Source organism: Wickerhamomyces ciferrii, contig 00025 (genome assembly GCF_000313485.1).
Source record: "Wickerhamomyces ciferrii WGS project CAIF00000000 data, strain NRRL Y-1031 F-60-10, contig 00025, whole genome shotgun sequence".
In the NCBI taxonomy this organism is placed as follows: domain Eukaryota; kingdom Fungi; phylum Ascomycota; class Saccharomycetes; order Phaffomycetales; family Wickerhamomycetaceae; genus Hansenula; species Hansenula ciferrii.
In genome coordinates, this window is record NW_011887715.1 from 116,132 (window position 1) to 143,233 (window position 27,102).

General features: G+C 28.9%; 16 protein-coding genes across 16 annotated transcripts; 7 read left to right on the plus strand and 9 right to left on the minus strand.

Annotated features, from left to right (window-relative positions):
* Nucleotides 1-106: 106 nt before the first annotated feature.
* Nucleotides 107-4,390, plus strand: SPT6 (chromatin-remodeling histone chaperone SPT6; the record flags this gene model as incomplete). Its single annotated transcript, XM_011278287.1, has 1 exon — nucleotides 107-4,390. One exon carries the CDS (start codon nucleotides 107-109, stop codon nucleotides 4,388-4,390), a length of 4,284 nt encoding a protein of 1,427 aa, XP_011276589.1.
* A 202-nt stretch (nucleotides 4,391-4,592) lies between these two features.
* EXP1 (Exp1p) lies at nucleotides 4,593-5,063 on the minus strand (the record flags this gene model as incomplete). Its single annotated transcript, XM_011278288.1, has 1 exon — nucleotides 4,593-5,063. One exon carries the CDS (start codon nucleotides 5,061-5,063, stop codon nucleotides 4,593-4,595), a length of 471 nt encoding a protein of 156 aa, XP_011276590.1.
* Nucleotides 5,064-5,368: 305 nt separating this feature from the next.
* YFH1 (ferroxidase) lies at nucleotides 5,369-6,028 on the plus strand (the record flags this gene model as incomplete). The annotated part of the gene is made up of 3 exons (XM_011278289.1): nucleotides 5,369-5,656; nucleotides 5,728-5,834; nucleotides 5,929-6,028. The coding sequence occupies 3 exons, from the start codon at nucleotides 5,369-5,371 to the stop codon at nucleotides 6,026-6,028; spliced, it is 495 nt and encodes a 164-aa protein (XP_011276591.1).
* An 84-nt stretch (nucleotides 6,029-6,112) lies between these two features.
* On the minus strand, nucleotides 6,113-6,859 carry IST3 (U2 snRNP complex subunit IST3; the record flags this gene model as incomplete). Its single annotated transcript, XM_011278290.1, has 2 exons — nucleotides 6,113-6,750; nucleotides 6,829-6,859. 2 exons carry the CDS (start codon nucleotides 6,857-6,859, stop codon nucleotides 6,113-6,115), a joined length of 669 nt encoding a protein of 222 aa, XP_011276592.1.
* A 528-nt stretch (nucleotides 6,860-7,387) lies between these two features.
* BN7_1132 (bifunctional 4-hydroxy-4-methyl-2-oxoglutarate aldolase/oxaloacetate decarboxylase) lies at nucleotides 7,388-8,107 on the plus strand (the record flags this gene model as incomplete). Its single annotated transcript, XM_011278291.1, has 1 exon — nucleotides 7,388-8,107. One exon carries the CDS (start codon nucleotides 7,388-7,390, stop codon nucleotides 8,105-8,107), a length of 720 nt encoding a protein of 239 aa, XP_011276593.1.
* Nucleotides 8,108-8,245: 138 nt separating this feature from the next.
* DJP1 (Djp1p) lies at nucleotides 8,246-9,604 on the minus strand (the record flags this gene model as incomplete). The annotated part of the gene is made up of 1 exon (XM_011278292.1): nucleotides 8,246-9,604. The coding sequence occupies one exon, from the start codon at nucleotides 9,602-9,604 to the stop codon at nucleotides 8,246-8,248; it is 1,359 nt and encodes a 452-aa protein (XP_011276594.1).
* A 573-nt stretch (nucleotides 9,605-10,177) lies between these two features.
* On the plus strand, nucleotides 10,178-10,825 carry PET18 (Pet18p; the record flags this gene model as incomplete). Its single annotated transcript, XM_011278293.1, has 1 exon — nucleotides 10,178-10,825. One exon carries the CDS (start codon nucleotides 10,178-10,180, stop codon nucleotides 10,823-10,825), a length of 648 nt encoding a protein of 215 aa, XP_011276595.1.
* A 310-nt stretch (nucleotides 10,826-11,135) lies between these two features.
* On the plus strand, nucleotides 11,136-13,562 carry BN7_1135 (uncharacterized protein; the record flags this gene model as incomplete). The annotated part of the gene is made up of 1 exon (XM_011278294.1): nucleotides 11,136-13,562. The coding sequence occupies one exon, from the start codon at nucleotides 11,136-11,138 to the stop codon at nucleotides 13,560-13,562; it is 2,427 nt and encodes an 808-aa protein (XP_011276596.1).
* A 1,060-nt stretch (nucleotides 13,563-14,622) lies between these two features.
* Nucleotides 14,623-15,450, plus strand: BN7_1136 (uncharacterized protein; the record flags this gene model as incomplete). The annotated part of the gene is made up of 1 exon (XM_011278295.1): nucleotides 14,623-15,450. One exon carries the CDS (start codon nucleotides 14,623-14,625, stop codon nucleotides 15,448-15,450), a length of 828 nt encoding a protein of 275 aa, XP_011276597.1.
* A 413-nt stretch (nucleotides 15,451-15,863) lies between these two features.
* BN7_1137 (uncharacterized protein) lies at nucleotides 15,864-17,801 on the minus strand (the record flags this gene model as incomplete). The annotated part of the gene is made up of 1 exon (XM_011278296.1): nucleotides 15,864-17,801. One exon carries the CDS (start codon nucleotides 17,799-17,801, stop codon nucleotides 15,864-15,866), a length of 1,938 nt encoding a protein of 645 aa, XP_011276598.1.
* A 474-nt stretch (nucleotides 17,802-18,275) lies between these two features.
* Nucleotides 18,276-19,730, minus strand: PPT1 (protein serine/threonine phosphatase; the record flags this gene model as incomplete). The annotated part of the gene is made up of 1 exon (XM_011278297.1): nucleotides 18,276-19,730. The coding sequence occupies one exon, from the start codon at nucleotides 19,728-19,730 to the stop codon at nucleotides 18,276-18,278; it is 1,455 nt and encodes a 484-aa protein (XP_011276599.1).
* A 245-nt stretch (nucleotides 19,731-19,975) lies between these two features.
* BN7_1139 (Merozoite surface protein 1) lies at nucleotides 19,976-20,515 on the plus strand (the record flags this gene model as incomplete). Its single annotated transcript, XM_011278298.1, has 1 exon — nucleotides 19,976-20,515. The coding sequence occupies one exon, from the start codon at nucleotides 19,976-19,978 to the stop codon at nucleotides 20,513-20,515; it is 540 nt and encodes a 179-aa protein (XP_011276600.1).
* Nucleotides 20,516-20,734: 219 nt separating this feature from the next.
* On the minus strand, nucleotides 20,735-20,980 carry BN7_1140 (MoaD/ThiS family protein; the record flags this gene model as incomplete). The annotated part of the gene is made up of 1 exon (XM_011278299.1): nucleotides 20,735-20,980. One exon carries the CDS (start codon nucleotides 20,978-20,980, stop codon nucleotides 20,735-20,737), a length of 246 nt encoding a protein of 81 aa, XP_011276601.1.
* A 512-nt stretch (nucleotides 20,981-21,492) lies between these two features.
* On the minus strand, nucleotides 21,493-22,650 carry BN7_1141 (uncharacterized protein; the record flags this gene model as incomplete). The annotated part of the gene is made up of 1 exon (XM_011278300.1): nucleotides 21,493-22,650. One exon carries the CDS (start codon nucleotides 22,648-22,650, stop codon nucleotides 21,493-21,495), a length of 1,158 nt encoding a protein of 385 aa, XP_011276602.1.
* Nucleotides 22,651-23,008: 358 nt separating this feature from the next.
* BN7_1142 (uncharacterized protein) lies at nucleotides 23,009-24,130 on the minus strand (the record flags this gene model as incomplete). Its single annotated transcript, XM_011278301.1, has 1 exon — nucleotides 23,009-24,130. The coding sequence occupies one exon, from the start codon at nucleotides 24,128-24,130 to the stop codon at nucleotides 23,009-23,011; it is 1,122 nt and encodes a 373-aa protein (XP_011276603.1).
* A 203-nt stretch (nucleotides 24,131-24,333) lies between these two features.
* On the minus strand, nucleotides 24,334-27,048 carry BN7_1143 (uncharacterized protein; the record flags this gene model as incomplete). The annotated part of the gene is made up of 1 exon (XM_011278302.1): nucleotides 24,334-27,048. One exon carries the CDS (start codon nucleotides 27,046-27,048, stop codon nucleotides 24,334-24,336), a length of 2,715 nt encoding a protein of 904 aa, XP_011276604.1.
* Nucleotides 27,049-27,102: the final 54 nt, after the last annotated feature.

Below are 27,102 nucleotides of genomic sequence, written 5' to 3' on the forward strand. Positions count from 1 at the left end.
TCATCAATTCTATTCTTGAATCAAATCTATTACGGGATAATAGTATAATTTAAGTAGGAAGTACAACGTTTCAAGGGTTTTCTTGCTAGTTGTTATTGTATCCAAGATGTCTGAACTAGATGAAGAAATGAGAAATAGATCATCTGAAAGTGAAGGAGAAGGAGATGATCTAAGACCAGGAAAAGAAGTTTACGATTCATCAGAAGAGGACGAAGAAGACGATGAAGAAGAAATCCAAAAAATCAGAGATGGATTCATCGTTGATGATGATGAAGATGATGTTACTGAAAGAAAGAAGAAGAAACATAAACGTCGTCGTGAGCGTGCTGAACGTCAAAAACAAGCAGCTGAGGAAGATTTTTTAGATGAAGATGATTTAGACCTTATGATGGAAAACTCAGGTGTAAGAAGCAACAAAAGTAAATCAAAATTCAAACGTCTGAAAAGAGCTCCAACTGAAGAACCTGAGCCAAAGAGAGGTGATTTGAATGCATTCTTCTCAGAAGATGAAGATAACGCTGAAGGTGACGACGGTGAAGATGAAGATGGCGGTTCACGTTCTAGGGTTAATCAGAGAAGTATGGTCGATGAATTGGATGATTTCATTGAAGAAGATGAATTTTCAGAACTGGATGAAGAAGCTCGTGCTGAAGCCCGTGAAAGACGTAAACAAGAAAGATTAAAACCAACCGAAATATCAGGTATTGATTCTGAAAAAGTGGATGAACTTTATGACATTTTTGGGGATGGTGAAGAATATGCATGGGCTCTTGAAGGTGAAGAAGAAGACGCTGAAAATGAAGAATCTGGTAGACCACAATTGAAAGATATTTATGAACCTGAAGAATTGAAAGCCAAACTTTTGACTGATAGTGATCGTGTTATTAGAGATACTGATGTTCCAGAACGTTATCAGGAATTAAGAAGAAACATCAAAGAATACGATCTTAATGACGATGACTTTGACTATGAAGTTGAATGGATGTTGTACCAATTAACCGTTGAAAAGAATCTGGATCAAGATCCAGCATTCGACAGAGAAGCTTTCAAAGGCGCTATTAGAGATGCTTTGACTTTCATCACCAAAGAGAACTTAGAAGTACCATTTATATTTTCACATCGTCGTGATCATCTTTTGAAGACCACTATTATCGGTGAAGGTGATGATGTAAATACTGAAGTTCAAACATTACTTGAAGAACAAGATTTGTGGAGAATTGTGTTTTTAGATATTGAGTTCCATTCAGTGATGGAGAAGAAAAACCAAGTTCGTAAACTCATGTCTGAACTTTCAATTGATGATGATTTGATCACTTCACATTTCTATGGTGCAACTGAAATTACAGATTTACAAGATATTTTTGAAAACATCAATTTCAATTATGCATCACAACTCAAAGATATCAACACTAAAAAGGTTCATAGAACAACACTTTATGAAAGGGTTAAAGCAGATAGATTGTATGAAGTTGTTCAAGCTATTGGTATTTCTGCTGATCAAGCTGCTGAAAACATTGTTCAAGGTACAAGACTTTATGCTACTAATGATACTGATATTTCACCATATAACTTGGCTGAACAAATCTGTGAGGATGAAAATTCACTTTATGCTAAACCATCACAAGCCTTAGAAGTCTCCAAACATTATTTTGCCGAACAATTATTCGTGGATGTTAGATTAAGAAAATATTTGAGAAACACATTTAGAGATTATGCCAAATTAAGTATATCATTAACTGAACAAGGTAGACTCAAAATTGATAAGAACAGTCCATATGCTGATTTCAAATATGCCATCAATCGTGCAATTGATACATTATACGCTCAACCAGATTTGTTTTTAAGAATGTTAGAGGCTGAATCACAACATCTTATTGAGATTAAGCTAGAAATCATTTCAGCTGATAGTTTCTTCGAAGATATGGCATCCAGAGTGTTATCTGATGGTCAATCTGATATTGCTTTTGAATGGAATGAATTTCGTCGTTCAGCATTCGATATTGCCATCAAAAAGTTATTACCTTTAGTCACATTAAATATCAAGGAAAACATCCGCCGTGAATGTGAACGTTTATTGGTTACACAAGTTCGTGATGCAGTTTTGTCTAAAGTCGATCAAGCTCCATTTCAACCACCGGGTACTGAGTTCGGTACAGTTGCAAAGGTGTTAGCTATAAGTCCTGGTAATGGTAGATTTGGTAGTGATGCTGTCATTTGTTCTTTAATTGATGAACATGGTGCATTTGTTGAGGATAGAAAATTAGATGGTAATCCTTTGCGTCATAGGGATAGATTACAAGAAGGTGAAATTGCGTTTGAAGTTGAATTGGAAGCTGTTATTAGAGACTGGAAACCAGATGTTATTGGTATCAATGGTTACAATGTTCAAAGTCATAAGTTGTTTTTAGCTATTCAAAAAATCATTCAAGAGCAACAATTGACATTGGAAGGTGATGATTCACAATTGATTGAATTGGTTTGGGTAAACGATGAAGTTGCTTTGAGATATCAATCATCAAACAAGGCATATGAAGAATTCCCAGATAAACCAGCTGTTGTTAAATATACTATTGCTTTGGCTCGTTATATGCAATCACCTCTATTGGAATATTTAAGTTTGGGTGCTGATATTGCATCTCTTTCATTCCACCCACATCAAAATTTACTTAGTGAAGAAAGACTCAATGAAGCTATAATGTCTGCATTAGTTGATATTGTTAATATGACTGGTGTTGATATCAACAAATGTGTTTCCAACTCTTATTTAGCTGCTGCATTACCATATGTTGCTGGTTTAGGTGAACGTAAAGCTTTCGGTTTATTGAGAGCTATTCAACAACATCCATTATTCAGTCGTCAAGCTTTGATTACAAATGAAAACATTAGAATTGGGTCAACAATTTTCTTAAACTGTGCCAGTTTCTTAAGAATACCTCAAAATGTTACCAGAAGAAATGCAGTTAGAGCAAATGAAGAAGCTGAAGCTGTTACATTATTAGATGATACAAGAATACACCCAGAAGATTATACGTTGGCTGATAAAATGGCTGCTGATGCTTTGGATCTTGGTGAAGATGAAATTAATGAGCTGAAAGATGCCCCAGCAGGTGACACCATTATAGATAGACTTATTGAACAAGGTACAGAATTGTTACAAAGTTTGATTTTGGAAGATTATTCTAAGCAATTAGAAACAACATATCATAAGAAAAAGAGAGCTACTTTACAAATGATTTTAGAAGAATTACAAGGTCCGTTTGCTGAAATTAGAAAATCTTATCATATTTTACAACCTGGTGAAGTTTTCGAATCACTAACTGGTGATTCTCCAGATAGTTTCCATATTGGTGTTGTCTTACCTATAAGTATCAAGAGAGTGAATAACTACGAAGTCAGTGGGCTCACTTCAAATCAAATTTATTGTACAGCCAACAGTGATAGGGCTCTTGAAAGAGGTGATACTAGATCTTTACCTGATATTTATACTTTTGGTCAAGCGGTACCAGCAAAACTATTGAATATTGATTATGAAAAATTTGCTGCTGAAGTCAGTCTTTTAAAACGTGATATACAGAATCCTACCTCTAAATTCATAAGAAAAGAAATTACACAATGGAATTTTGATCAAGAAAGATATGATGAAGATATTGAAAAGAAAAAAGAAGAAACAAGTAAAAAAGCAAATAGAATTATCAAACATCCAAACTTTCAAAATTTCAGTGCTGTTCAAGCCCAAAATTATTTAGCTCCAAAAGAACGTGGTTCTGTTGTTATTAGACCATCATCCAAAGGTAACGATCATATTGCTGTTACATGGAAAGTTGATAATAATTTATTCCAACATGTTGATGTTGTAGAACATGATAAAGAATCAGATTTCTCACTGGGTAGAAGATTAGTTATTGGTAATACAGAATTTTCCGATCTTGATGAAATTATTGAAACATATGTTGGTGAAATTGTTAAGAAAGTTAATGAAATGACAAATCATGATAAATTCCGTAAAGGTACAAAAGATGAAGTTACACAATGGTTAGATAACTATGCTAAAGCTAATCCAAAGAGAGCATCATATGCATTTGCTTTAGATCATAAAAGACCTGGTTGGTTCTTACTGCTATTTAAAACAAGTGCAAACAGTAAGATGTACATATGGAATGTCAAAGCTATTCCAAATGGTTTTGAATTACACGGATATCCTTATCCAGATATGACATTATTATGTAATGGTTTTAAAACTTTGATCAAGAGTAAATTAACTCAAAAACAAACTGCTCCACAAAGAGGCGGTTATACACAAAATTATACACCAGGTGGTTACGGTGGTTACAATAACTATGGAGGTCAACAATCTTATGGTCAACCATCTTATGGAGCACCAGGGTATTAGTGTTTAAAATTTAATGTTTTGTATAGTAAAAGAATTGTAAAATTATAGTGAATCATTTCGAATTATGTAGTTCTGAATATTTCTACGGTATGGATAATCTTCATTAAATAAACCAAACATAAAAAGTGTGTATATATATTATTATTAAAAAAGTATTAGAATTTTCTATGCAAATGCGTTAATGGTATTGATGTTTAACATCTTAAGCCATATCTTCAATGTTTTCCCCTTTATAAAGACTATCTTGATGTTCTCTAGCAGCTTCTTTAGCATCTTGTTCAGCTTCATCCTCTATGAATTCATCAATATCAAAATCGAATTGAGAAGGATCATTATCTATCTCAACGTTTTTATTTCTTCTATTACGTATACTAGTATTTGGATTATCAAATTTTGGTCTAAATTTTAATGGAATATCATTTTTAGAAACATTTGAATATTCTTTGAATTTTTTAAATCTTGAATCCTTAGCTTTTTGTTTTGCTTCTAAAGCAGCTCTTTCTTCTGGTGATAAATAACCTTGATTATAATCAGCTGCATCATCATCTTTTTTGGAGTTATCAACTCTATTCACTTTTTCATATTTATATGAAGCGACACCTGAGATTAATGGTAAAGCAGCAATGAAAAATATGACAACAGCAAAGATTATTAAGTATGCAAAGAGATCCATATTGAATTAGACTAATGAATATAAAACCTTCCAGAAAACTTGTTTAATGATTATGAGATCAAATATATAAATTATACCAAAACAATGAATTTGAGTGTATTCTCAATATTTTTTCACGATGTTACCGAGAATATTTCGCAAAATTGGCGAAATTTATATTCGTTCCGAATTCGGTTCAATAATTCCGCAAAATTGCGCAATTGATGACGGTTTAAATTATTGACAAATAAAAGTGAAAGGATAAGTAATATTGAAATAATCTAAATTTATTAAAAGCTACAACTACAAACCAAATCAATATCAAGATGTTTCGCATTTCTAGAGGTTTACCATTGAAAGCTATTCAAAGGGCAAGCACAAGATCATTCATTTCAACTTCATATAGATCACCATTGATTAAAGCCACATTCAAACCAACTTCAAATCTAATATCTAAAAGATTCACATCAAGTGACACAGATGCTTTGAATGAAGGTATCACAGACCTTGATATTAACACATATCATAGAATTAGTGAAGATTATTTAGAAACATTGACTGATTCTTTAGAAGCATTAAGTGAAGAAAACCCAAAAATTGATGCTGAATATTCAGTAAGTTATATATATAACCTTTATTGGTGCAAGAAAACATTATTCCAAATAACTAACGAAAAATTCATTAGCATGGTGTGCTATCTTTAGTTTTACCACCAAATGGTACATATGTTATCAATAAACAACCACCAAATAAACAAATATGGTTAAGTAGTCCAGTATCTGGACCAGATAGGTATGTTAAATAAATTATTTTAATTTTCCAACATTCAATTCACTAACAATTCAAATAGATTTGATTATGTTGAACCACATTGGGTTTCATTAAGAACAAAACATAAATTAGGTCTACTCTTAAAAGAAGAAGTTGCTTTAGCTTTAGATCAACCAATTGAAGAAATTGATCTTGGTGGGTTAGATGAAGAGTGAATCTAGTCTACATTCAAAATTTGTAAATAACAGAAATATAATGATCATTTAATTTATTTATTCAAATTGCTCTTTTGTATGATTTTATACATTGGGGTTTCTATTGTTGTCTTCATTTTCCTTTGGGTTTGAATCGTCTCTATTTTTATGGTCTTCTTTCTCTTTACTACTTCTATGTCTATGACTTCTGCTCCTATAATCTCTTTTATCTTTATCATCATGTCTATGTTCTCTAGACTTACTTCTATGTCTTCTTGGTCTTTCTCTGCTCGGGCTTCGACTTCTATGACTGTGTCTATGTTTATCACTATGGCTATGATGATGATCACGTCTACTTCTTGATTTACTTTTAGATCCTTCATCTTTTTTATCTTTTTCCATCAATAATAAAGGATCTTGAAATTCATCATCTTTTTCATCAGTCTTCTGTGAATTAATATCTTGTTCATTTTCTAATTCTGCAAAATCATTTTGAAGTTCTTCTTTTAATAAATTTTCATATTCCTCGTCTCTATCACGTTCCTCAAAGAAAGTATGATTAACCCTTATTATTCTTCCTAATACTTTAGCACCATTTAAATTATCCACGGCAAGGATAGTTGATCTTTGATCTTCATATTTTAAATATCCAAATCCTCGACTTTTTCCAGTTTCTTTATCTCTTATTAATTTTAAATGTACTGGGATACCATATTGTGAAAAAATAATTAATATATCACCTTCTGTAAGTTCAAAAGGTAAGGATCCAAAGACTAAAGTAGTGTTAGTATAACTCAAATTAAAATCATCACAGATTGTACTTACAAACATATGCAGTATCTTTAAATTCATTATGCCATGAAGCTTCAATTGAAATACCAGCTTCTAATTCTTTTTGATTCAATTTTTCAATATTCCGTACTTGACTTTTGATATTTTGTTAGTATACAATATCTCACACCCAGAATACAGCCATCACACTCACTTCATTTGCCTCAACACTTCTATTTGATTCCAATAATTAAATGCTATCAATTCACCAAATATTTACATACAAATGAAAAGTTCAAGTACTAATTTATTCCATATATAAAACGAATTCGCGGATGGTAAATTCTGACATTTTGCACAGTGTACTTCAACTTTCCACTTATCCAAAGTTTCCTTTAAAACATCAAAACTCCACAATTCAACAAAACACCCTTTTCAAGTTCTTTATAAATGTTCATTTAGGTGGTTTTAGTTTTTAGGGCTCACCAGGTATACATTAAAACAAAGGTTTATAGCATTGTCTGTGATCATTGCAAGAAACAAAGTGATCAATTAAACAGCCACATATAACCCCAGATCTTATTGAACAAATTATTACTCCCTAACAATATGACATCTCAAGCAATCAAAAACGCAACAAAATTCCTTAAACAATACACACCATGTGATATCAGTGATGGTTTAGTTAAACATGGTTTAAAAAATGGTGGATTTTTCCCCAATTTAAAACAATATTCTTTTAATCCAACTACAAAAAATTCAATAGCTGGTCCTGCATATACTGTATTATATGCACCATCAGAAGATCCAAGACCAGCAGTTAAAGGTGGCTATATAGATACAGTACCAGAAGGTTCAGTTGTTGTTATTGGTGTAACAAAAGAATTACAAACCAGGTATGCACCTTATGTCACTGTTAATAATGCTCTTTATGGTGGATTAATGAGTACAAGAGCTAAATATTTACAAGCAAATGGTACTGTTGTATTTGGTAGGATTAGAGATGTTAATGAACATCGTGATTTAGAATATCCAGTATTAGCTTATGGTTTGGGTACTACTGCATCTCAGGGGACTGTTAAAGTTGTGGGGATTAATGTTCCCCTGGAAATAAATATTGGTAATGATGATAAATATGAAGTTATAAAACCTCAAGATTTAATAATTGCTGATGAAAATGGTGTTGTTAGAATTCCTGATGATGTGGATTTAGATAGTCTTTTTGATTATGCTCCTAAAAGAGTTAAAGCTGATCAATTAGTTTCAGAGGATATTAAAGCTGGTAAACTTGCAGTTCCTTCACAAAAAGAACATAGATCAAAGATATAAATTTACAATATGCAAGATTGATGTGATATTATCAATTATAAATATTAAAAAAGCAAATGATCATTATATAATAAAAAAAGAATAAAGATATGGTTCTATGACATGATATATAAATATAAATGATTTCCTATTCCAAAATCATTTACTTTGTTTCTTCTTTGTAGCTTCAGCAACAATTTCTTCAAAAATTTGAGCTTCTTCTTGTTCAGATTTTGTTCTTGTTGTATTTATGAAAACTTTACCCAATAGTATTAAACTTTCAGCTCTCTTAATTTGAGTTTTCTTATTTTGAGTTTGATCTTTTAATACTTTATCACAAACATCTCTTAATGTAGATTGAATTTCATATTTTGAACCATGCCATGCAGCATTAAGAACTTTACCCATCAGTAATTTTTCTAATTCAGCAATTTCTTCATCTGTTGGTTTTGGAATAATTTCACCAGTTTTTTCATCAATTAATTCTTCTGATGAGGCTTTTAATTCTTGTAATTTTCCTAATTCTTGCATTGTTTGTTGAGCATCTAATGCTGTAGAAATTGTTCTAAAAGTATCCATAACTATATTACCTTTTGCCTTTACAGATGAAAAAAAACCAGGTATACCTAAAAATTGTTGAGAATTTAAAAAAATTTCACCTTTTGTTAAATAAACTTTCCCAATTGTATGTAAGATATCAAGACCAAAAGATTCCATTTTTAACATATTTGCTTCAATTTCAAATTTTGATTTGAATGCTTGTTTACAATCTTCATCATATTCAGATTCTGTTAGGACCGAAAGTCTTTCAATTAACTTTTTAGATAATTCTTCAATTGATTCTGCTTTTTTACGTTGTACTTCTTCTTCATGTTCTTCTAATTTTGATTTTTCCTTTTTTGGTTCAGTTTCTTTACCTTGTTGTTCAGATTCAGCTTCTGCTTCTGCATTTTCAGCATGTTGTAAAAGTCTTAATGTTACTTTTTCATTGAAATTTGACCTCGTTTTATTGGTATTGTTTGAATCTTTTGTATTGGTAGTATCATCAACATTTGGTTTTGTATTAGTATTTGAATCTTTCTTTGGTTTATCATCTTCATTCTTTACTTCCTCTTTTGATTCTTCTTTAAGTTTTTCTTCTTTAGCTTCAGCTTCTTTTTCTTCTTCATTCAATTCAGCACTTTTAGTTATATCTTTCAAAAGACTTAATTCACCAATATAAGAAACAAAAGCTTCACCACCAAAAATCATAGCAAAATATTCACCAGCATCTTCAAAACCTTCATTTGGAACAGCAGATTCTTTACCATGTTTATCATATTTAGCTCTTAGTTCTTCATTACTTAACACTTGGTATGCTTGAGAAATAGCTTGAAATTTTTCAGTTGCATTTGGATCATTTGGATTCTTATCTGGATGGTCTTTAACAGATCTTTTACGATATGCTTTTTTGATATCAGCCTGTGTAGCATCTGGTTTTATTTGTAAGATGTCATAATATTCTGTGTCAACAACCATCTTTGGTCTCCTGTCTATAATCTAGCTAAATAAACTTGATCTGAGTATAATATCAACTAGACTTTATTGTTTTATGTCTTTTGACTTTATAATAATTTCCAATTTGTGTTGTCAAAAACAAAATAAAAATAAAAAAACTATGTGGATTATGTCATCGGCGCGCAGTGGATTATGTAAGGATTTTTATTCATTTATAAAGATTTTAATGAAATTGATGGGAATTTGAAAGAAATTAAAGTAAAGAGTTGGTTATTTGGGGTATGAAGTACTTCAGTGTGTCTAGTGGTTGAAATATGTTGATTTTGATGAGTTTACCTTTGAAAATCCTGTTAAATCATCATAATTCTATGTGGAGATCATGTTCATATGTGATTGAATTCACAGTAATTTATTCAAAATCATTTTAAGAGCATTTAATTTTGAACGTTGGAAGATGTCGATTTGATTTGATTTTGATTGTTTTATTGTCTATTGTTCCATTGTTTCGTTACATATAAAGGTGTTCCAGGTTTATTAAGTTGTCATACTCAATCAATTATACTCATCAATTATACTCATCAATTATACTCATCAATGTCATTCAGTGATCAATTATTAAACAAATATCAAAACTTATTCACCAAAGCAACAACTCATCAATTCACTACAGAGTTATGTCAAGGAACATTACCAGATAATAAATTATTATTATATTTAATCCAAGATTTAAAATTTTTCCAAGTTGGTATTAGATTAACATGTAAATTAGCTTCATTATGTGATGATGATGAATCACAAATTAAATTAGCAAAACAAATTGGATTTTTTGCAAATAATGAAAATGATTATTTTCAAATTTGTATTAAAGATTTATCATCAAAAGTGGCATTAGATCAATCTATCTTATTACCACAAGTGGAAACTTATGTTGCATATCTTAAAAATTTATTAAAATCAAATAATTATTCATATGGTCAATTAGTTACTGCACATTATTTAATGGAAGAAGTTTATTTAAAATGGGCAAATGATGCAATTGAAAACAATACTATCCCAAGTGATATTGAATGGAAACATAAAGAATGGATTGATTTACATAGTGGTGAAGGATTCTCCAATTGGGTTAAATTCTTGAAAGATGAAGTTGATAGAGTTGGTGATGAAACTTGTGAACAAATTTTTGTTGATATGTGTAAATTAGAATTTGAATTTTTTGATGCATGTTATAAACATTTGGAATAATGCACTGATTATATAGACTTAACAATCATATACCAAATATATACAATATAAATCAAAAAATTGTATAAATTGTACTCGTCTCAAAGTTTATATGTGTTTTCATTTCCGAGGTGGTCCAAGCACGTGAATATCAACCCTCGAATCTCCCCTTTTGAAATCAATTTTAAAATTTATAAGCTCTTTTATAGATCTTTCAAGTAAAACAATATTTTATAATATTTTATTTATTTTGATCAAGGTTGATTTTGTACTTGCTGGTTAATCTCTTTGTTGGTATTGTTTATTCACTCACAAATAAGGATTACAAATAATGGTTCCAAGAAAACTAGTTTCAATTATTCTAGATCCAGATTCAGATGATGAACCAATTTATTGTACTTATGATATAAATGGTAAATTTATTAAAATACGTGATTTAGATCAAATATTAGGGAACAATAATACAACTAATGATACCAAAAAATCAAATACTGCTTCATTACCAAAGATTCAAAAATCTATTGAAAATTTCTTTAATTTAGATTTACCATATATTTCTTATCATGATGTTAATCCATTTGAATTAATGGATGATGATTGTAATGAATTAAAAACAAGATTTTTTTTACCAAATGATACTATATTAGAAAGAGATCGGATTATTGGGAATGAAATTGGTTTGAAAACTCCTAAAGAAAGAGTGGAAAGACCTGTTGATCATCATTATTTACCTGGTAAACCTAATTTAATTTATGAAAATTATCCATTTTTCAAACCAAATTTAGACAAGAGTATTGAATTAACAAATGAAGAATTTTATAAGAAATTTATAACTAAATTTAATAAAACTTTGAGCAAAAAATTGAAAAATTTCAAAACAACTCAAACAGGGGATTCAAATTTTATTGATTTTGAAAATTATATTTATGATTTACCAACTTTTCAAACTCCAGTTGATTATCCAAATTATTTTACAATTTATGAATCTGAATTTTTTGATGTTTTCAATGATCGTATAATAAATCCAATATTAAAAATTTATCAAATGTTCTTATTGAATTCTTCAACAAAATTGAAAAAATACTTGGAGGAAACTGATGAAGAATATTCACCAATTTTAAATAATGAACATAATGTTTCATTAAAACCAATTGGTTCAGTTGGAGTCTCATCATTCCCATTTGGTCTTGTTGATCCAGATACTAAATTTTTAAATTCAATGTTTGTTCATGTTGAATTAGTTAATTTAAGTTTAGGTATTGGAGAAGGATATGAATTATATTTCCAATCTCAAAAACAAAATTTTCAAAATGAATTTCAAACAAAGATATTTGGATCAAATTCCACCAAAATTAATAATTTTTTAAAATATTTCCATAAATGTTGTTCAATATGTTTAAATTCTCAAACAAATAGATTTATTATAACAGATTATTATTGGATCGGGGTATTTCAAATTGAAGATATTGAAGATGGTGAAATTCAAGACGTTAAGAAATTAATTTCAAAAGTTAATGTCTTGCATTTTAGTTATTCAAATTTTGAATCTGAAGATCAGGGTATTAATGGATTAAGTATAAGATCTATAATTGCTTCATGGTTTAATATATCATCAAATGAATTTAAATCTAATAATACCAAGATGAATTTAATAAATTCCCGGATTATAAAAGAATGGGAATTATTTCAAAAGTCAAAATCAATGATTAATAATAATACCAATTCACAATCAAATAAAAGATTAAAAATTTCACCATTTATTTATACAACACCATCAGAAATTAAATTTTTAAAAAAAAAAGTTGATTTAGAGAAATCATTGGTTGAATTCATTGCAATTGGTTATGAATGGTCATGTCAAACCCTATGTATTGATTTAAAGAAGTTATTCCATGATAAACAAAATTATTATCAAATTTTTAATGAACACAAGTTATCAAATTCAAATCAAAAAGTTTTATTATCAATTTATGATGAACAATATAATGTTAATAAATTTAAATTCTTAGATTATTATAAAGATGATAAAAAATTAATTATAAATAAATCAAATGGTAATATGGATACATTATTTGGATTACCTTTAAAAACCGATCGTGGTATGGATGAAAGTTTTACTCTATGGCATGGGAATATTGATATATATAATAAATTAAAATTTTTACAAGGTGATATAATTGCCCGTGTTTTAGATTTTGGTTATTTAGAAGATAAATCATATAATGATTTGGGAAAATTACATTTTAAAATTGATGGATATTATATAATTTATGAACCAAATTCCATGAATTTTAAAAATTTAATTGAATTAGATATAAATAATGAAGATCATTATCTAAAAGCAAAAGAAACAATCACCAAGATTCATGAATATGGTGTTACATTCCAACCAAAGACTAAGATATCATTAGATGTCTTAAGATTTTATAATAATAAAGTATTTTTAATAAATTTAGAAGAAACTTCATGGACATCAAACCAAACATCAAATTCATTTAAATCACAAAAACAAAAAGATTTAAATGATTTAGATATAGAATTTAAAAAGAAAACATCACATAAGAAACGTGGTTCAAGTTTTAGTAATGGACATAATATACCAAGAAGAAAATCATCATCACATCATCATAATCATAATTCAAGAAGTTCATTAAATCAATTATTACAACATTTAAGACAAGAGGTACAATTAAATCCTGGTACGCTATTGGATGAAGATGATATTGAAGGTGAAGTTGTTTTCAGTGAGGATGAGTAGAGTATAGAATTGTTATTTATATATATATAAGTAATGATAAATAAAGTTATATACTTTAAATTGTGTAGTTTATAGTAGTTTATTATGTTTATTATAGTAAATCCTCTCTGGTTTGGGGCACATATACTGTGTTTTTTGCACTATAGTATATGATTTTCTAAGAACTAGTAAGTAAGGAGTAATCTATTATGAGCATTAATATAATAACCATTAGTATGTGTATATAATCAAGAGTATTATAATCAACTGTGTAATTGAAGCTTATGGTTGTACGACGCGTCAATAATAATTTCCATGGAACTAAAATGATTTCGCGTATTTTAGCGTATTTAAGTCAAACGACATTTAACTAAAACAATAGTACAACTAGAATTAAGTATGAGTAGAAGTAAAGAATATATGTTGATATTGATATTATGAGTAATGAGAGTGTAATGTAACTTATGGAGAAGAAGCAATATATCTATATAATTAAATCTATTCTTTATTACTTCTAGTTCTAGTTCTACTGTCTTCTTTCCATCTCTTCCACGATAATAAATTTAGATTGCGAATCGCGTAATAACACAATGGAAGTGGAACAAAAACACAGTGACAAGACAAGACTAATACTAGACAATAATACTACTATACTAATATTATACTATTACTATTATATTATTATAACACATTCAATCACATTCAATCAATATCAATCACCACTTCACCTCACTAGTCTTCCACTTCATTATTCTTTCATTTTCTTTTCTTCTTTGTTCAATCTCAACTTTAAAAAAAAAATTAAAAAAAAAATAAAAAAATTTAAAAAAAATAAGCGTCAATAAAAAAAAATTTAGACCCAAAAGTTAAACCAACAACAACACCATCAACAAGAACTAGAAGAAGAAGAACTATAGGATATTATAGAGTATATTAGTTATAATATTCAACACTCATAGATATTCCCAGAGATATCCACAAGATTACACTACACAAAAAGATAAACACACTATTTCAACTTATACTACTACAAGAAGGCCCCACATAAAAAAACATAATAAAGCCATAAGTCAACAATATCATGACTTCAACTCATAATCCAAATAATCATTTATCAAGAAGAGCTTCAATCTCCACTGCTCCATATCAAATACCTCAACGTCATAACTCAATAAGTCATTCTCCATTATCTCCTCCAAATCATTCAAATATTCATATTCCACAACATCATAATCGTCAATTAAATCATGGACAAAGTACTGGAAATAATCAATATTTATCAAATTCTGTACCAACTTTAAGTAGAGAATTTGTTGTTAGAAGAATAAGTGAAGGTGAATCCGGTAGATTAAAAGAAGAATTAAAATGTGAAGCTTGTGGGAAAGGTTATAAACATATTTCATCATTAGCAAAACATCTTTGGGAACATACTCCAGAATGGAATGTTACCAAGAAATTATTAATTTCTAAACATCAACAAGTTCAATTATTAGAAGCTGCAAGTATATTAGTTTCAATGAATGAATTAGATGAAATGAATGAAATGGATCCAATTCAAGAAGAAAAAGAAAGCTCTATTAAATTCAATCCAAAATATACAGAAAATGATGAAGGTGAAGATGATGATGATGAAGATGATTCAAGATTTGAAAATTCTCCTTCCCCATATTTGAAAAATCATAGATATAATTCAATATCACAATTCCCACCAAGTGAATCTAATGGGAATTTAAATTCTCCAATTAATAAAAAAATAAATGGTGGATTTTTGGATGTTCCAAAATCAACAACAATTAGAGAGACAAAGAAAAGTATTAGTGAACCTTTAGAAAAAGTTGATGAAAAGGAAAAAGATGGGGAGAAAGAAGATGAGAAAGATGTTGATGATGGAGTTTTTGGAATGGATTGAATAATTTAGCGATAGCTAAATTAAATAAAAATTCAAAGCACATAATACCAATACCAACCAAAAAGCATCTCTATTCAATTCTTATCCATTTAATTCATTTAATTCTTTAAAAGTTTTGTTTTTTTTCACATTTTTTTTAATTCGTATCATTAATATCATTAATCATAATATACCATTAATAATGGTTATATCAAGTATAAAAAGCTAATGATTTTATATAACTCATGTTATTTAGTGGTTTTCCCTGTTTTGTTTTTAAGTTTTTAGATTTATTTATATAAAATGTACAATATGTATGTATAAAAAGGTTGTAGTTATAATATGTATGTATTTGAAATAAAATCATATAAAATCATATAAAGTGTGTCATAAATAAATAATAAATAATAGATAACCAGTATCAAAATAAAACACTAGAGCAAGTTCTGATACTTAATTCCCTCTTGTTTAGCAATAATTTGTAAAGCTAATCTTTTAGACATATACCTAACCATAGCTAAATTCCCACCATGAAACCAAAAATTTTCAAAACCTGAACGTCTCCAAATACTCTTAAATTCACCTTCTTTATCAAACCCCCAAACAGGATTTAATTGTGAACCAATTTCTTCACCAACAATTTTTTTAGCAGTTTCTTTCATATTTGTATAACCCGTTGCTAAGACCACGATATCTAATCCATCAATTTTAGAACCATCTTTTAATATAACTCCATTCTCGGTAAATTCTTGGATTTCTCCATGGGAAACTTTAACTTTATTTTCAATGATTAAAGTTGAACAACCAACATCAATATAATAACCTGAACCACGACGATAATACAATCCAAATAAACCAGTACCACCCATCCCAGCATTTGTTTCAAAACCTTGTTTTTTCAAACCTGTTAATAATTTCCCATCCAATTTTGAAGATTTTCTATATTGTTGTCTCATTATTGCATTTGTTAACCAAATTGGATTACCATGAAGCAAAACATCAGCAGTATCAATTTGTGGTCCCTCGGCATCGAAAACACCTTCACAATTAGTACGAACACCATCATCTGATGAAATAACACAAGTTGAAGATCTTTGTAACATTGTAACTTCTTTGATACCTTGTTCATAAAAATCTTGACATATATCATGAGATGAATTACATGCACCAACAACTAGGGCTTTTTTACCTTGGTAATTTGCACCTGATGTATGTTGAGATGAATGAACAATTTCTCCTTTAAATTTTGATTCTCCTGGGAAATGTGGAATGTTTGGTTCACCTGAATGTCCTGTACAAAAAATTAAATGATTTGGGAAAATTTTTTTAACATCATTTGTTGAATTATTTACAACTGAAACTTCCCATTTTTTTGTATCTGAGTTAAACCCAGCTTTTGTAACTGATGTATTTAACCAAATATTTAATTCAAGCATTTTGGCATAACATTCCAAGAAATTTGCAAATTGATCTTTTGATGGATATATTGGGAAAGTATCTGAATGAATATAAGGTAATCTATGATAATAAAAAGGATCATGTAATGATAAAAATTTATAACGTTTTCTCCAATTATCACCAATATTTAAATTAGATTCCACAATTAGGACATTATAACCAAATGATTTTAATCTTGCAGCTATGGTGATTGAAGATTGACCACCACCGACAAGCAAGGCTAGGGGTTGATGATCTCCTTGATAATTTGTTTCATCAGATCTTTGTTCTAACCACGTTTTTCTTTGAATATTTTCACCATGTTTTGTACCAGTTGGTCTATTACGGCCAATTTGTTCAGGTATACCATCAAATTCATCCAACAAGGTGAAAACACTTAGGATTTTCAAACCAATTGGAGCATCATCATTTGATTCCACACTAACTAATTTAATTGAACCACGACCAATACCAAAATTTGATTTATATTTTAAATATAATTGAATCCATTGAATTGGTGGTGTGTGTTCATCACCCTCGTGTACAGTGGTTAATGAAATACCAGTTGGATATCTATAATCAGCTTGTTTATCAAATTGAAATTCACCAATCTTATCAATATTTTTTGGAACATTGGCTTTAATTTCATTTGGATTTATAAAAGTTCTAAGGTCATCAGTTAAAGATAAATGATCTTTCCAACCAGTATGTGGTAAAAGGAATTTATCCAATTGATTTGGATCTTTAGCAATCTGGGATAATGTTTGATTAAATTCAACTAACCAACCTTGAGCTAATGAATTAACATCATGATGTTTTAAATTTTGTGGATCTGGTTTGAAAGGACCATAGATGTGTTCTTGTGGGATATCTTTATCATAAGCAGTTTCCAAATAATCTGGAGTGATTTCTTCGACACCAGGAAAGACGGACATCTTGGTATACTGATTTGACTATTGATACTGATAATTGACAATGATTTCAAGTAATTACAAGTGATTTCAATCTTTATTTATATCCATTTCAATTCATTTCAATTCCATCAATCCATAACCCACATCCACTTTGATCATTTAAATCACCACTTTTCATCTTTTCTCTTTTTAATAAACTCCTTTTCATTTCACTTGTTAATTAACCGCTGAGTATTCACTTTCACTTTCCCTTTTCTGATTTTCAACTGATCATTTTTGTTTTCATAAATTTTAATGGGAAAAAAGCGCTGGGGTAAAAACATCTCCACATTACGTAATCAGTATAAGCTTAATCATTTGTACTTGTGGGATACACAAGGAATAAAGTGGGATATCATTACAATAGGATTCCGATAATCTATATTAACAATCTATACAAGTGAGTTGTTTAACAGTTGTCATTCACACGTTCAACTTAGCTAAAGCTAAGTTTCACTAAAATCCAAATGAACTATTTGTATAAGCCATTGGTTTCATTGGTGGATGTTCAACTGCTTTAAATTGTTTAAATTCTAATTCCCCCTTTTTATCAACATTAATTAAAGCACCTAAATTACCAGTAGAATCACAATAATTTGGTGCACTGAAAATAGTTATTAATTTACCATCATGTTCAATTTCATATCCATCCATTCTAACTTCATGACTACGTATTATACCCTTTAAATTATTCAACTCTAAAAATGCTTTTGTAATATCTGGTCCAAATTGAATACCAATACCTCTTTTACTCATACCATATCCATCTTCTTTTTGTGGATCTGTCCATAATAATTCCATTTCCATACCTTCTTTAGGGTTTGGTTTCTTGGTGACTTTGTTTCTTATATCTTCAAGGGTAATATCAGGTTTTGAGAACAACCCACCATGCATAATTAAATAATCATTATTTAACATTGTAATTAATGGTAAATTTTCAAAAGTTTTACTGAAAATTTTAAAAATTTTTTCACCATATTTATATTTACATTCATCTTCAAATCCATAAACTTTATTCATATCATTTGTTTCATGATTCCCTCTATTTAAATAAATTTTATTTGGGAAAACTAGTTTAATAAAATATAATAAAATTATAACTTCACATGACCAACTACCTCTATCAACAAAATCTCCATTAAATAAATATCCATGAAAATCTGAAACATAACCATTTTGTGAGAAAAAATTAATTAAATCAAAAAATTGTCCATGTGTATCACCCACAATGGTAAACTTATCAACATTTATAAAATTTTTATCTTTATGATCCATTGATATCTCCATAAATGCAGATTCATTATTCAAAATTTCATTGATTTTAATTAATAATGCATAAACATATTTTTTAGGTAATATACCACCTTTCTTAAAAAAATCAATCAATTCCAAAATAAATTCTTGGTCAATATCAAATTTAATTTCCTCTTCATCATTAAATTTAATTAATGGACCTTTATAACCATCATCAATTTGAAAATTTCTTATATCAATTTTGAAAAAATCTTCATCATCAACTTGAATAGCTTTTTCAAATGCTAATTTCCTAATCAATTTATTTAATTCTTGTAATAAAGCCTTAGAATTCTTATCATCAGGTTTTAATTTTAAAATTATATTTAAATCTTCTGTTGATTCTTTATGTTTTAATAATCTTGATTTAGCAACTGCACGACGATAATAAGCTTTGAGGTAACTTGGATCTAATTCAATTGCTCTAGTAGCATCTAAAATTGCTGAACCATATAATTCAATTTGAATTTCAACATGGGCTCTATTTGCATAAAAAATTGGATCTTCTGGATCAATTTCAATTGCTTTTGTATAATTATCTATAGCATCTTGATAATTTTTGGATTTTAATGCTTGGTTTCCCAAGTTTTTATAATCTGCTGCGGATTTTTCAGACATCTTTTGATCTGATTGAATTATGAATATATGATTTATGAATATAAATAAAATCAACCAAATTCAACTTGATTAAGTGCTTTTTGAGTTTTGAGATCAGCTATCAATATTTTTTTTTAATACACGTTAAAATTTTGAAAAAGATGAGAAAAATTCGCGAATGCTCTTTATGAAAAAAACAAATAAATAAAAAGCATCAAAAGAACCAAAATACTCATCAATCAAAAGGTCAAAAGATCTAAATCACAATGGATCTTCAATTGGATAGAAATAGGATAACAATCCTCCTCAACACAAACACGTTACTCCTCCATAAATTCACACAAACAAGAGATCAAACATTATTAAAAAGACTACATGCAAATTTAACTTGTATTGGAGAATTATCAGAAAAACATAATAATAATAATGGGAATTTAAATAAACCAATATTCCCAACAATATTAAGTCCACCAAATGATTCTCCTGAATTAATGGAAATGTATGTCAAATTACAACAATTGTTTCCAGAAGGTGTACAAATATTACAAAGAAGAACTTTATTATTAAGACAAGAACAATTGAAAAGACAATTTCAACAACAACAACAACAACAACAACAGCAGCAACAACAACAAGGTTCAATATCTGGTGGTGTTCCAAGTGGTGTGCCAAATGGTGTTGGAATACCTGGTGGTGTACCTGGTGGAGTTCCTGGAAGTAATATAACAACACCAAATATTCAACAACAACAAGTACAAAATCCACAATTTAATCAAGGAAATCAAGGTAATCAATCTTTCTGGTAAAGAGTTTAGTATCTTTGTTTGTGCTAACTATGTTTGTTCTGTTGCTTTAATTTATGTAATTTTAACTTGATATTTTGGAGTTTATGATTTTATGTCTAGAGAAAAAGAAATTGTAATATATGTTTAATTTATAACCAATGTAATCAATGTAATCCATATATTAATAAATAAATAACTTATAACATCAGCTGGTTTTTCTCTCTATAGCTGATGACTATTCTATCCCGAACTTACAGGAGGTATAATACAAATTTCATCACCTTCATTAAATTCAACACCTAATTCTTTATCAATATACTCATAATCAACAGTTATACCACAATTTTCTTTAACATATTCAGAAAATTCTTTGGTGTATTGGATTTCCAAGTATTCATAAAGTTGTAGTAATGACGTTATTTGAATTGATTCTATTGATTTATTTGTGAAATCTTTTGATGGTCCAAAATATTCAATTGTTACCATGGTTTTTGATGAAATTTTTGGTTTGTGTGTTGGGGGGTGGTTGTGAGATTTAGTGTATGATGTATGATGGTATGATGATATCGATCAAGGGCTCTTGATCTGGTTTAATTCGTTGTGATTTTAATGGTTTTGATGTTGAAAAGTTCATCGGAGAATTATTACCGGGCTTATCATCTTGATTATGTAAAAGTATAAGTACAAATGTACGAATTATAATAAAAACTTTAGTTTTATGTCTATTAATTATAATAAATAGTGTTGTATACACAAGAAATTGAAAGTTGTTTCTATATACAATAGCTCATTGATTTCAATGCATGTCATTATACTTATATTCACTTGTAAGTTCATCATCAATGAATGACCTCAGCTTATTTCTATTTTTGATATTGGATCAACTGGAGTATCAACTGTTTCTTTGACATCCATACTTGATGGTTTATACTATACAACTTCATAAACGAGACTCAAATAACTCTCCAAATAGCCTTCTCAAAGAATCATTATTGAGCCTATGTATTTAATTCTTCATTCATCTCATTTTCTGATCTTTCTAAAAATTTAACATATTCAATGAAAAATGACGAACTTTTAATTTCCTTATTCTTCGAATCTAATAACCTCTTCACCATTGGTAACCATAAATCAAATAATTCATCTTCATTCTTCATTAAAGCATTAATTGCAGCTCTTCTTCCAGCTGAAATCTCTGCATGTTTAGTAAAAGTTTTAATACTTGTACCAATACCAGTACTAATTAAAACTTTATTCATATAACATTCCACTTCAACTTGAACTTCGTTATTTTCATGTTTTTTTGCCATTATTACTGTGTACTTTATTGATGTATCTCTAATTATTCCTTTGAATAGATTGAATAATTTCATTTTGGCTGTGATTTCATTCAACCCTGATCTAGCAACTTTTAATCTATATTGGAAAAATTCTTTTAATTTTGAATCATCTTCAAGTTTTTTTTGATAAAATGATTTTAAAAATTTATGATACTTTATAGAAAATGCAGTACGTTTCCCAGTCTTGGTTCGTTTTAATTTGTTTATACTTATTGGAAACCAAAATTCATTTAAAATCTTGTCTTTCTTTTCAAGAAGTACACTCATTGCAACTTTAAATTCAGCTTCTTCAATAGTATCACCATTAGCAATACCAAATAATTCATCATTTATAAAACATCTTGATATTATCTTGGTATCATCTTTTGTTGTTTCATAATTAACTTTCGAGCCATTCCCTATGTGAAAAAGTATTTCTTTAGAAGATTCAAGCTTCAAATTCTTTGTTGCCTTGATCCATTCATATTCAAAATATTTTTGTAAAATAAAAGTTTGTGATGATGGTATTTGACTTAAACTTTTATATATTTGATCGTTACTTGACTTTTCCAGAGTTGGTGGTTGTGGTTTATTATGTTGAATATCATGTGTCGCTATTAGCCCTATACCTTTACCTTCTTTAAATGATTCCTGTTTGGGGATTTCTAGATGAGTTTTATCTGATCTTATTATTGGTTTTTCTGTTGATGATGTACTTTGAAACTTTTTTCCAAGCCCAGTATCCACTCGTCGTATAACATAATAACTATGGATTATTGGTCTTCTTGTGATTAATTTAGAACATCGAGGAGCACCTCGTATGATACATCTAAGCATTTATATTTGTGGTTGTTCTTCTTCTGGTGATCTTTTAACATAATAAAGTGAAAAATTATGAAATATTTTGTCTCGGGGATTAATTTCGATGCTATAAAAATTTAGTATGGGTATATAGAGAAAAGAAGTTAAACAAAGTCATGAATATTGAGTATAAATTACATGGTAACTAAATTAGATTATATTGAAATTATAATAGCTCAGTGCATTAGATTCATAACATTTTCAAAATTAATCTATTTACATGGTATATATTATGCTATCTGCTTTGGTTATTAAGAAATTTCCTATATACAAGGTTTCATTATATCATAAATAAAACAATGAGTTTCTAGTCTACCATTATTTCTTGGTGGAACTATTCTGTATCTGTATCCAATCGATTATAATAACTCTTATATACCCACTTGGCACCTCTGATTTCTGGATTTACTTCTGATTTAAAATTCATCACATATTTATTCTTCTCCAAAAATTCTTTATATTTTTGAATAAATAATGAAGGTTTTTCTTGATTATAAGTAAAATATTGATCTGTCAATGGTAACCATACTTCTTCAAATAATTTTTTTTCACCTCGAAGTAAAGCATTCACAGCAGCCATCTTTTTAGATTTTTTTTCTTCGACATGATATGCAATACTAGTTGGTATATTATTTATAAAACATTCCATTTGAAATTGAACAATAGGTTTTCCTCCCATTTTTTTAGTTCTATTACCAATTACTCTATATTCAATTGATGCATTTTCAAATCCACAGTTTTGTACAAATTCTTCAAGTTTCTTTATGGCAATATCTTCAGTTAACTTTGCTTTTGCGATTCTTAATTCATGTAGGAAAAACAATTTTAAATTTGAAACATCATCAAGTTTGATATCTGAATCTTCTGGTATTATTTTTTTTGAATTATTTGAATCAACTCCAAAATTTAGATTATTTGAATTTATAAAATTTTGATAATTTTTAGAAAACAATTTATCACCATCCCCAATTTTTGCAATCTTTAATTTTTTTTTAGAAATTGGTAACCAATAATCATTAAACATTGTATCTTTCCCATCAAAGAATACATTCATTGCAGCTTTTTGTTCAGCTTCTTTAATTGTTTCACCTTTAGCAACACCAAATAATTTATCATTTATAAAACATTTTGACGTGATTTCATTATCTATTTTTTCATTCTCATAAGTAATTAAAGTAAAACTTAACAGATCTTGAAGTTTGGATTTGGATGTTTTTAAAGTTATCTTCTTTTCCACATCTTCCCATAAATAGTCATAATATTTCCTTAAATTTATGTCTTCAATCTTTGATGAGTCCAGTATTTGATTATTTTGACCACTTCTTGATGTACTTTGAAATCTTTGTATTTTAAACCCCGTATTCACCTTTGGTATAGCGTGAGAACTAGGGACTATTGATCGTCTTGTAATTAATTTAGAGCATCGAGGAACTCCTCGTATTATACATCTAAGCATTATTCTTTGTTGGTTGTTTTGGTGACCTTTTGACATATAATAAAGTGAAATTGAAAATTTAATTTTTCAAAACAATTGTGTCTCGGGTTTAACTAAGTACATATAAAAAGATTATCAAGAGCATGTTTGATCGATATACTACATATTTCTTAGACTCTTGTTCTCTATATACGATATCTTATTAGTCTATTATTTGCTATTCGTTATTTTATATCATTAATTATTTTCTTGTAGAAACTTTTTATATTCATATTGGCAACAAGTTTAACAAGATTTTTATTCTTTCCATTCTTCAAATCTTTAACCAATGATTTAGCAACTGGTAACCATCTATCATTATAAAATTGTTCTGATCTATTAGAAATAACATCTTTAGCTGCTTTTCTTTCTGCAATTTTTGATTCTTTATCACAACCCATGCCTGAAAATTCACCATTAATAAGACAATGCACTTTTATGTTACCATTAATTCGTGAGACTATTTTGTATTCAATCTTGAATTTTTCATTAAGTGGACCAGTTAGAACATGAAGTTTTTCTTTGGGGTTTGTTTTTGTTGATGATCTTGCAACTCTTAAGCGAGATTCGAAAAACTTTCTTAACTTAATTGAATCTTTATCATCTGAGCTTTTTATTAATGACTGATTTTGTTGATTTGATACTTTATCATTCTTCACAACATTTTGCGAGCTATTTAAGAACTCAAGATATTGTTTAATAAAAGATGGAACATTTTCTCCTGGATTATGAGCATTTAAGTAACTCTTTGCCATTGGTAACCATACATCATTAAATAATTTCTCTTCATTCTTCTTTAAAGCATCTATAACAGCCATTTTTTCAGCTATCTTTTCTTTTGCATCGATTCCAGTACCAACTAAATGATTGTTTACAAAACATTCTACTTTAACCACATTATTTTCCTTATTTGCACCAGTTACTCTATACTTTATCGATGTATCTTTAGCTGCCCCTCTGACAAGGTTATATAAGCTCTGTTTGATTAGGGTGGTATTCAATCCTGATCTAGCAATATTTAATTCATATTGGAAAAATTTCTTCAAGTTTGAATGATCATCAAGTTTGAAATTTAAATCATTAATATTTGATGAATTGTTTGTTGAAATTGTCTTAGTTAAATTACTTGATTCTTTTGAAATGTTTGAATTAGAATTGGGGATACTAGGTTCATCCCTCTGATTAATTGACTTCAAAAATTCACGATACTTTAGTTTAAACGCTGTAGTTGACATCTTCAATTTTTTTTTGTTCATTGGAAACCAAATATCATGAAAGATTCTTTCTTTACCTTCAAGAAGTGCATTCATTGCAGCTTTTTTTTCAGCTTCTTCAATAGTATTACCGGTAGCAACATTAATCAATATATCATTAATTAAACATTTTGACGTTATTTTGGTACCATCTCGTGTTGTCTCATAATTAATTTTTGAACCTTTTAGTATATCATTAAGTCTCGACTTGGATGTGTTAAGACTCAAGAATTTTGTCACATTCATCCTTTTGAATTCAAAATATTTGCGTAGATTTCGGTCTTCAATTCTAGATGAGTCAAATGTTTCCTTATCTTTAGTACTGGTAAGTTTTGATATATTATTTGAGCTCGATACCCCATGATCGGTTTCAGATTTCCCATCTGGAATCCCAATCTGCTTCTTATCCTCTTCTTTAAGTTCATCCACTAAAGTCAAAATATCATCTTCTGTAATATTTTTACCAAATTTCTCCATCGTTGGCATATTTGCTATATTCTTAAGGTAAGTTATAAGCAAAATTTGATAATCCCCAGTTTTAAATCTATTATACATCATTGGTAACCAAATTGATTCATAAATTTTCTCATTTGATAAAGTTATAGCTTTAAAAGCTGCCTTTTCCTTAGAAATAAATTTAAATGTATCTTGTCCATTAGCAACAACTACCCCATTAATGATACAGTCAGTTAAATAACCATCGTTAGCTGTTTTTCGTGTTTCATATACCACTAAACTTTTTTTCCCACCCATAAGATTTAGAAGTGCATCTATGGAACTCGTAGAAATAAGTTCAGTTTCTGCCTTTTTTAAAGATCTTTGCCAAAGTGTTTTTAAAAGTTTTGAAAGTTCAAGTTTAGAGCTTTCAGTGTTTGATGATGGAGTGAAATCAACTTCAACTGGTTTGTTAGTTGTAATGACATTATTATGATTTCCTAGGTTCAAATCTTGTTGATCTGTGGTTTTAAGAACACTTGGTATGATGGGTTCAATCAATGATTTCAAAAATTCAAAAGGTTTAATATCTTTATGATCCTTTTGTGCCAGATATAAGACACCAAAATATGCATGTAGTACCTTATTCGAATCATCAATTTTGAAACTATGTTCATGAATTTCATAATTATTAACACGTTCATAATTTTTTTTTAAATTCTCAAGTATATCAAATGGGAATGTCCAATGTATGAGATCATTCTTAATTTTATCTTTAATTTTATAGAATGTTTTTTGATCAATGTTAGGTTGAGCTTCATATAATATTTCGACAATTTCATTATCTAAATAAGATTCACCTAAAAATGCAAATGTTTCAATGTTTTCATTAAGAGTTTCTGATGGTATTTGGTTGAAGATTTTAGATATTTGATAGTCACTTAACCCATCTAAAGTTGGTAATTGTGGTCTCTTAGGTTGAATAACTTGTGTATCTATTCTCTCTTTGTCCTGGAATTCTTCGAATGATTCCTTATTTGGTACCTCTAGTTGGATTTCATCCACATTTGATATGATTTCTGCTACTGCTGATGTACTGTGTAACCTTTGGCCAATGTTGACCCGTCGTATAACAAAAGAACCATGGAGAATTGACCTTCTTGCAATTGACTGAGCACTTTTAGGAGCTTTCCTTATGATACATCTAAGCATTTATCTTAATTGTGGCAGTTTGCATTGAAATGATAGTTTGACAGTAATAAAGTG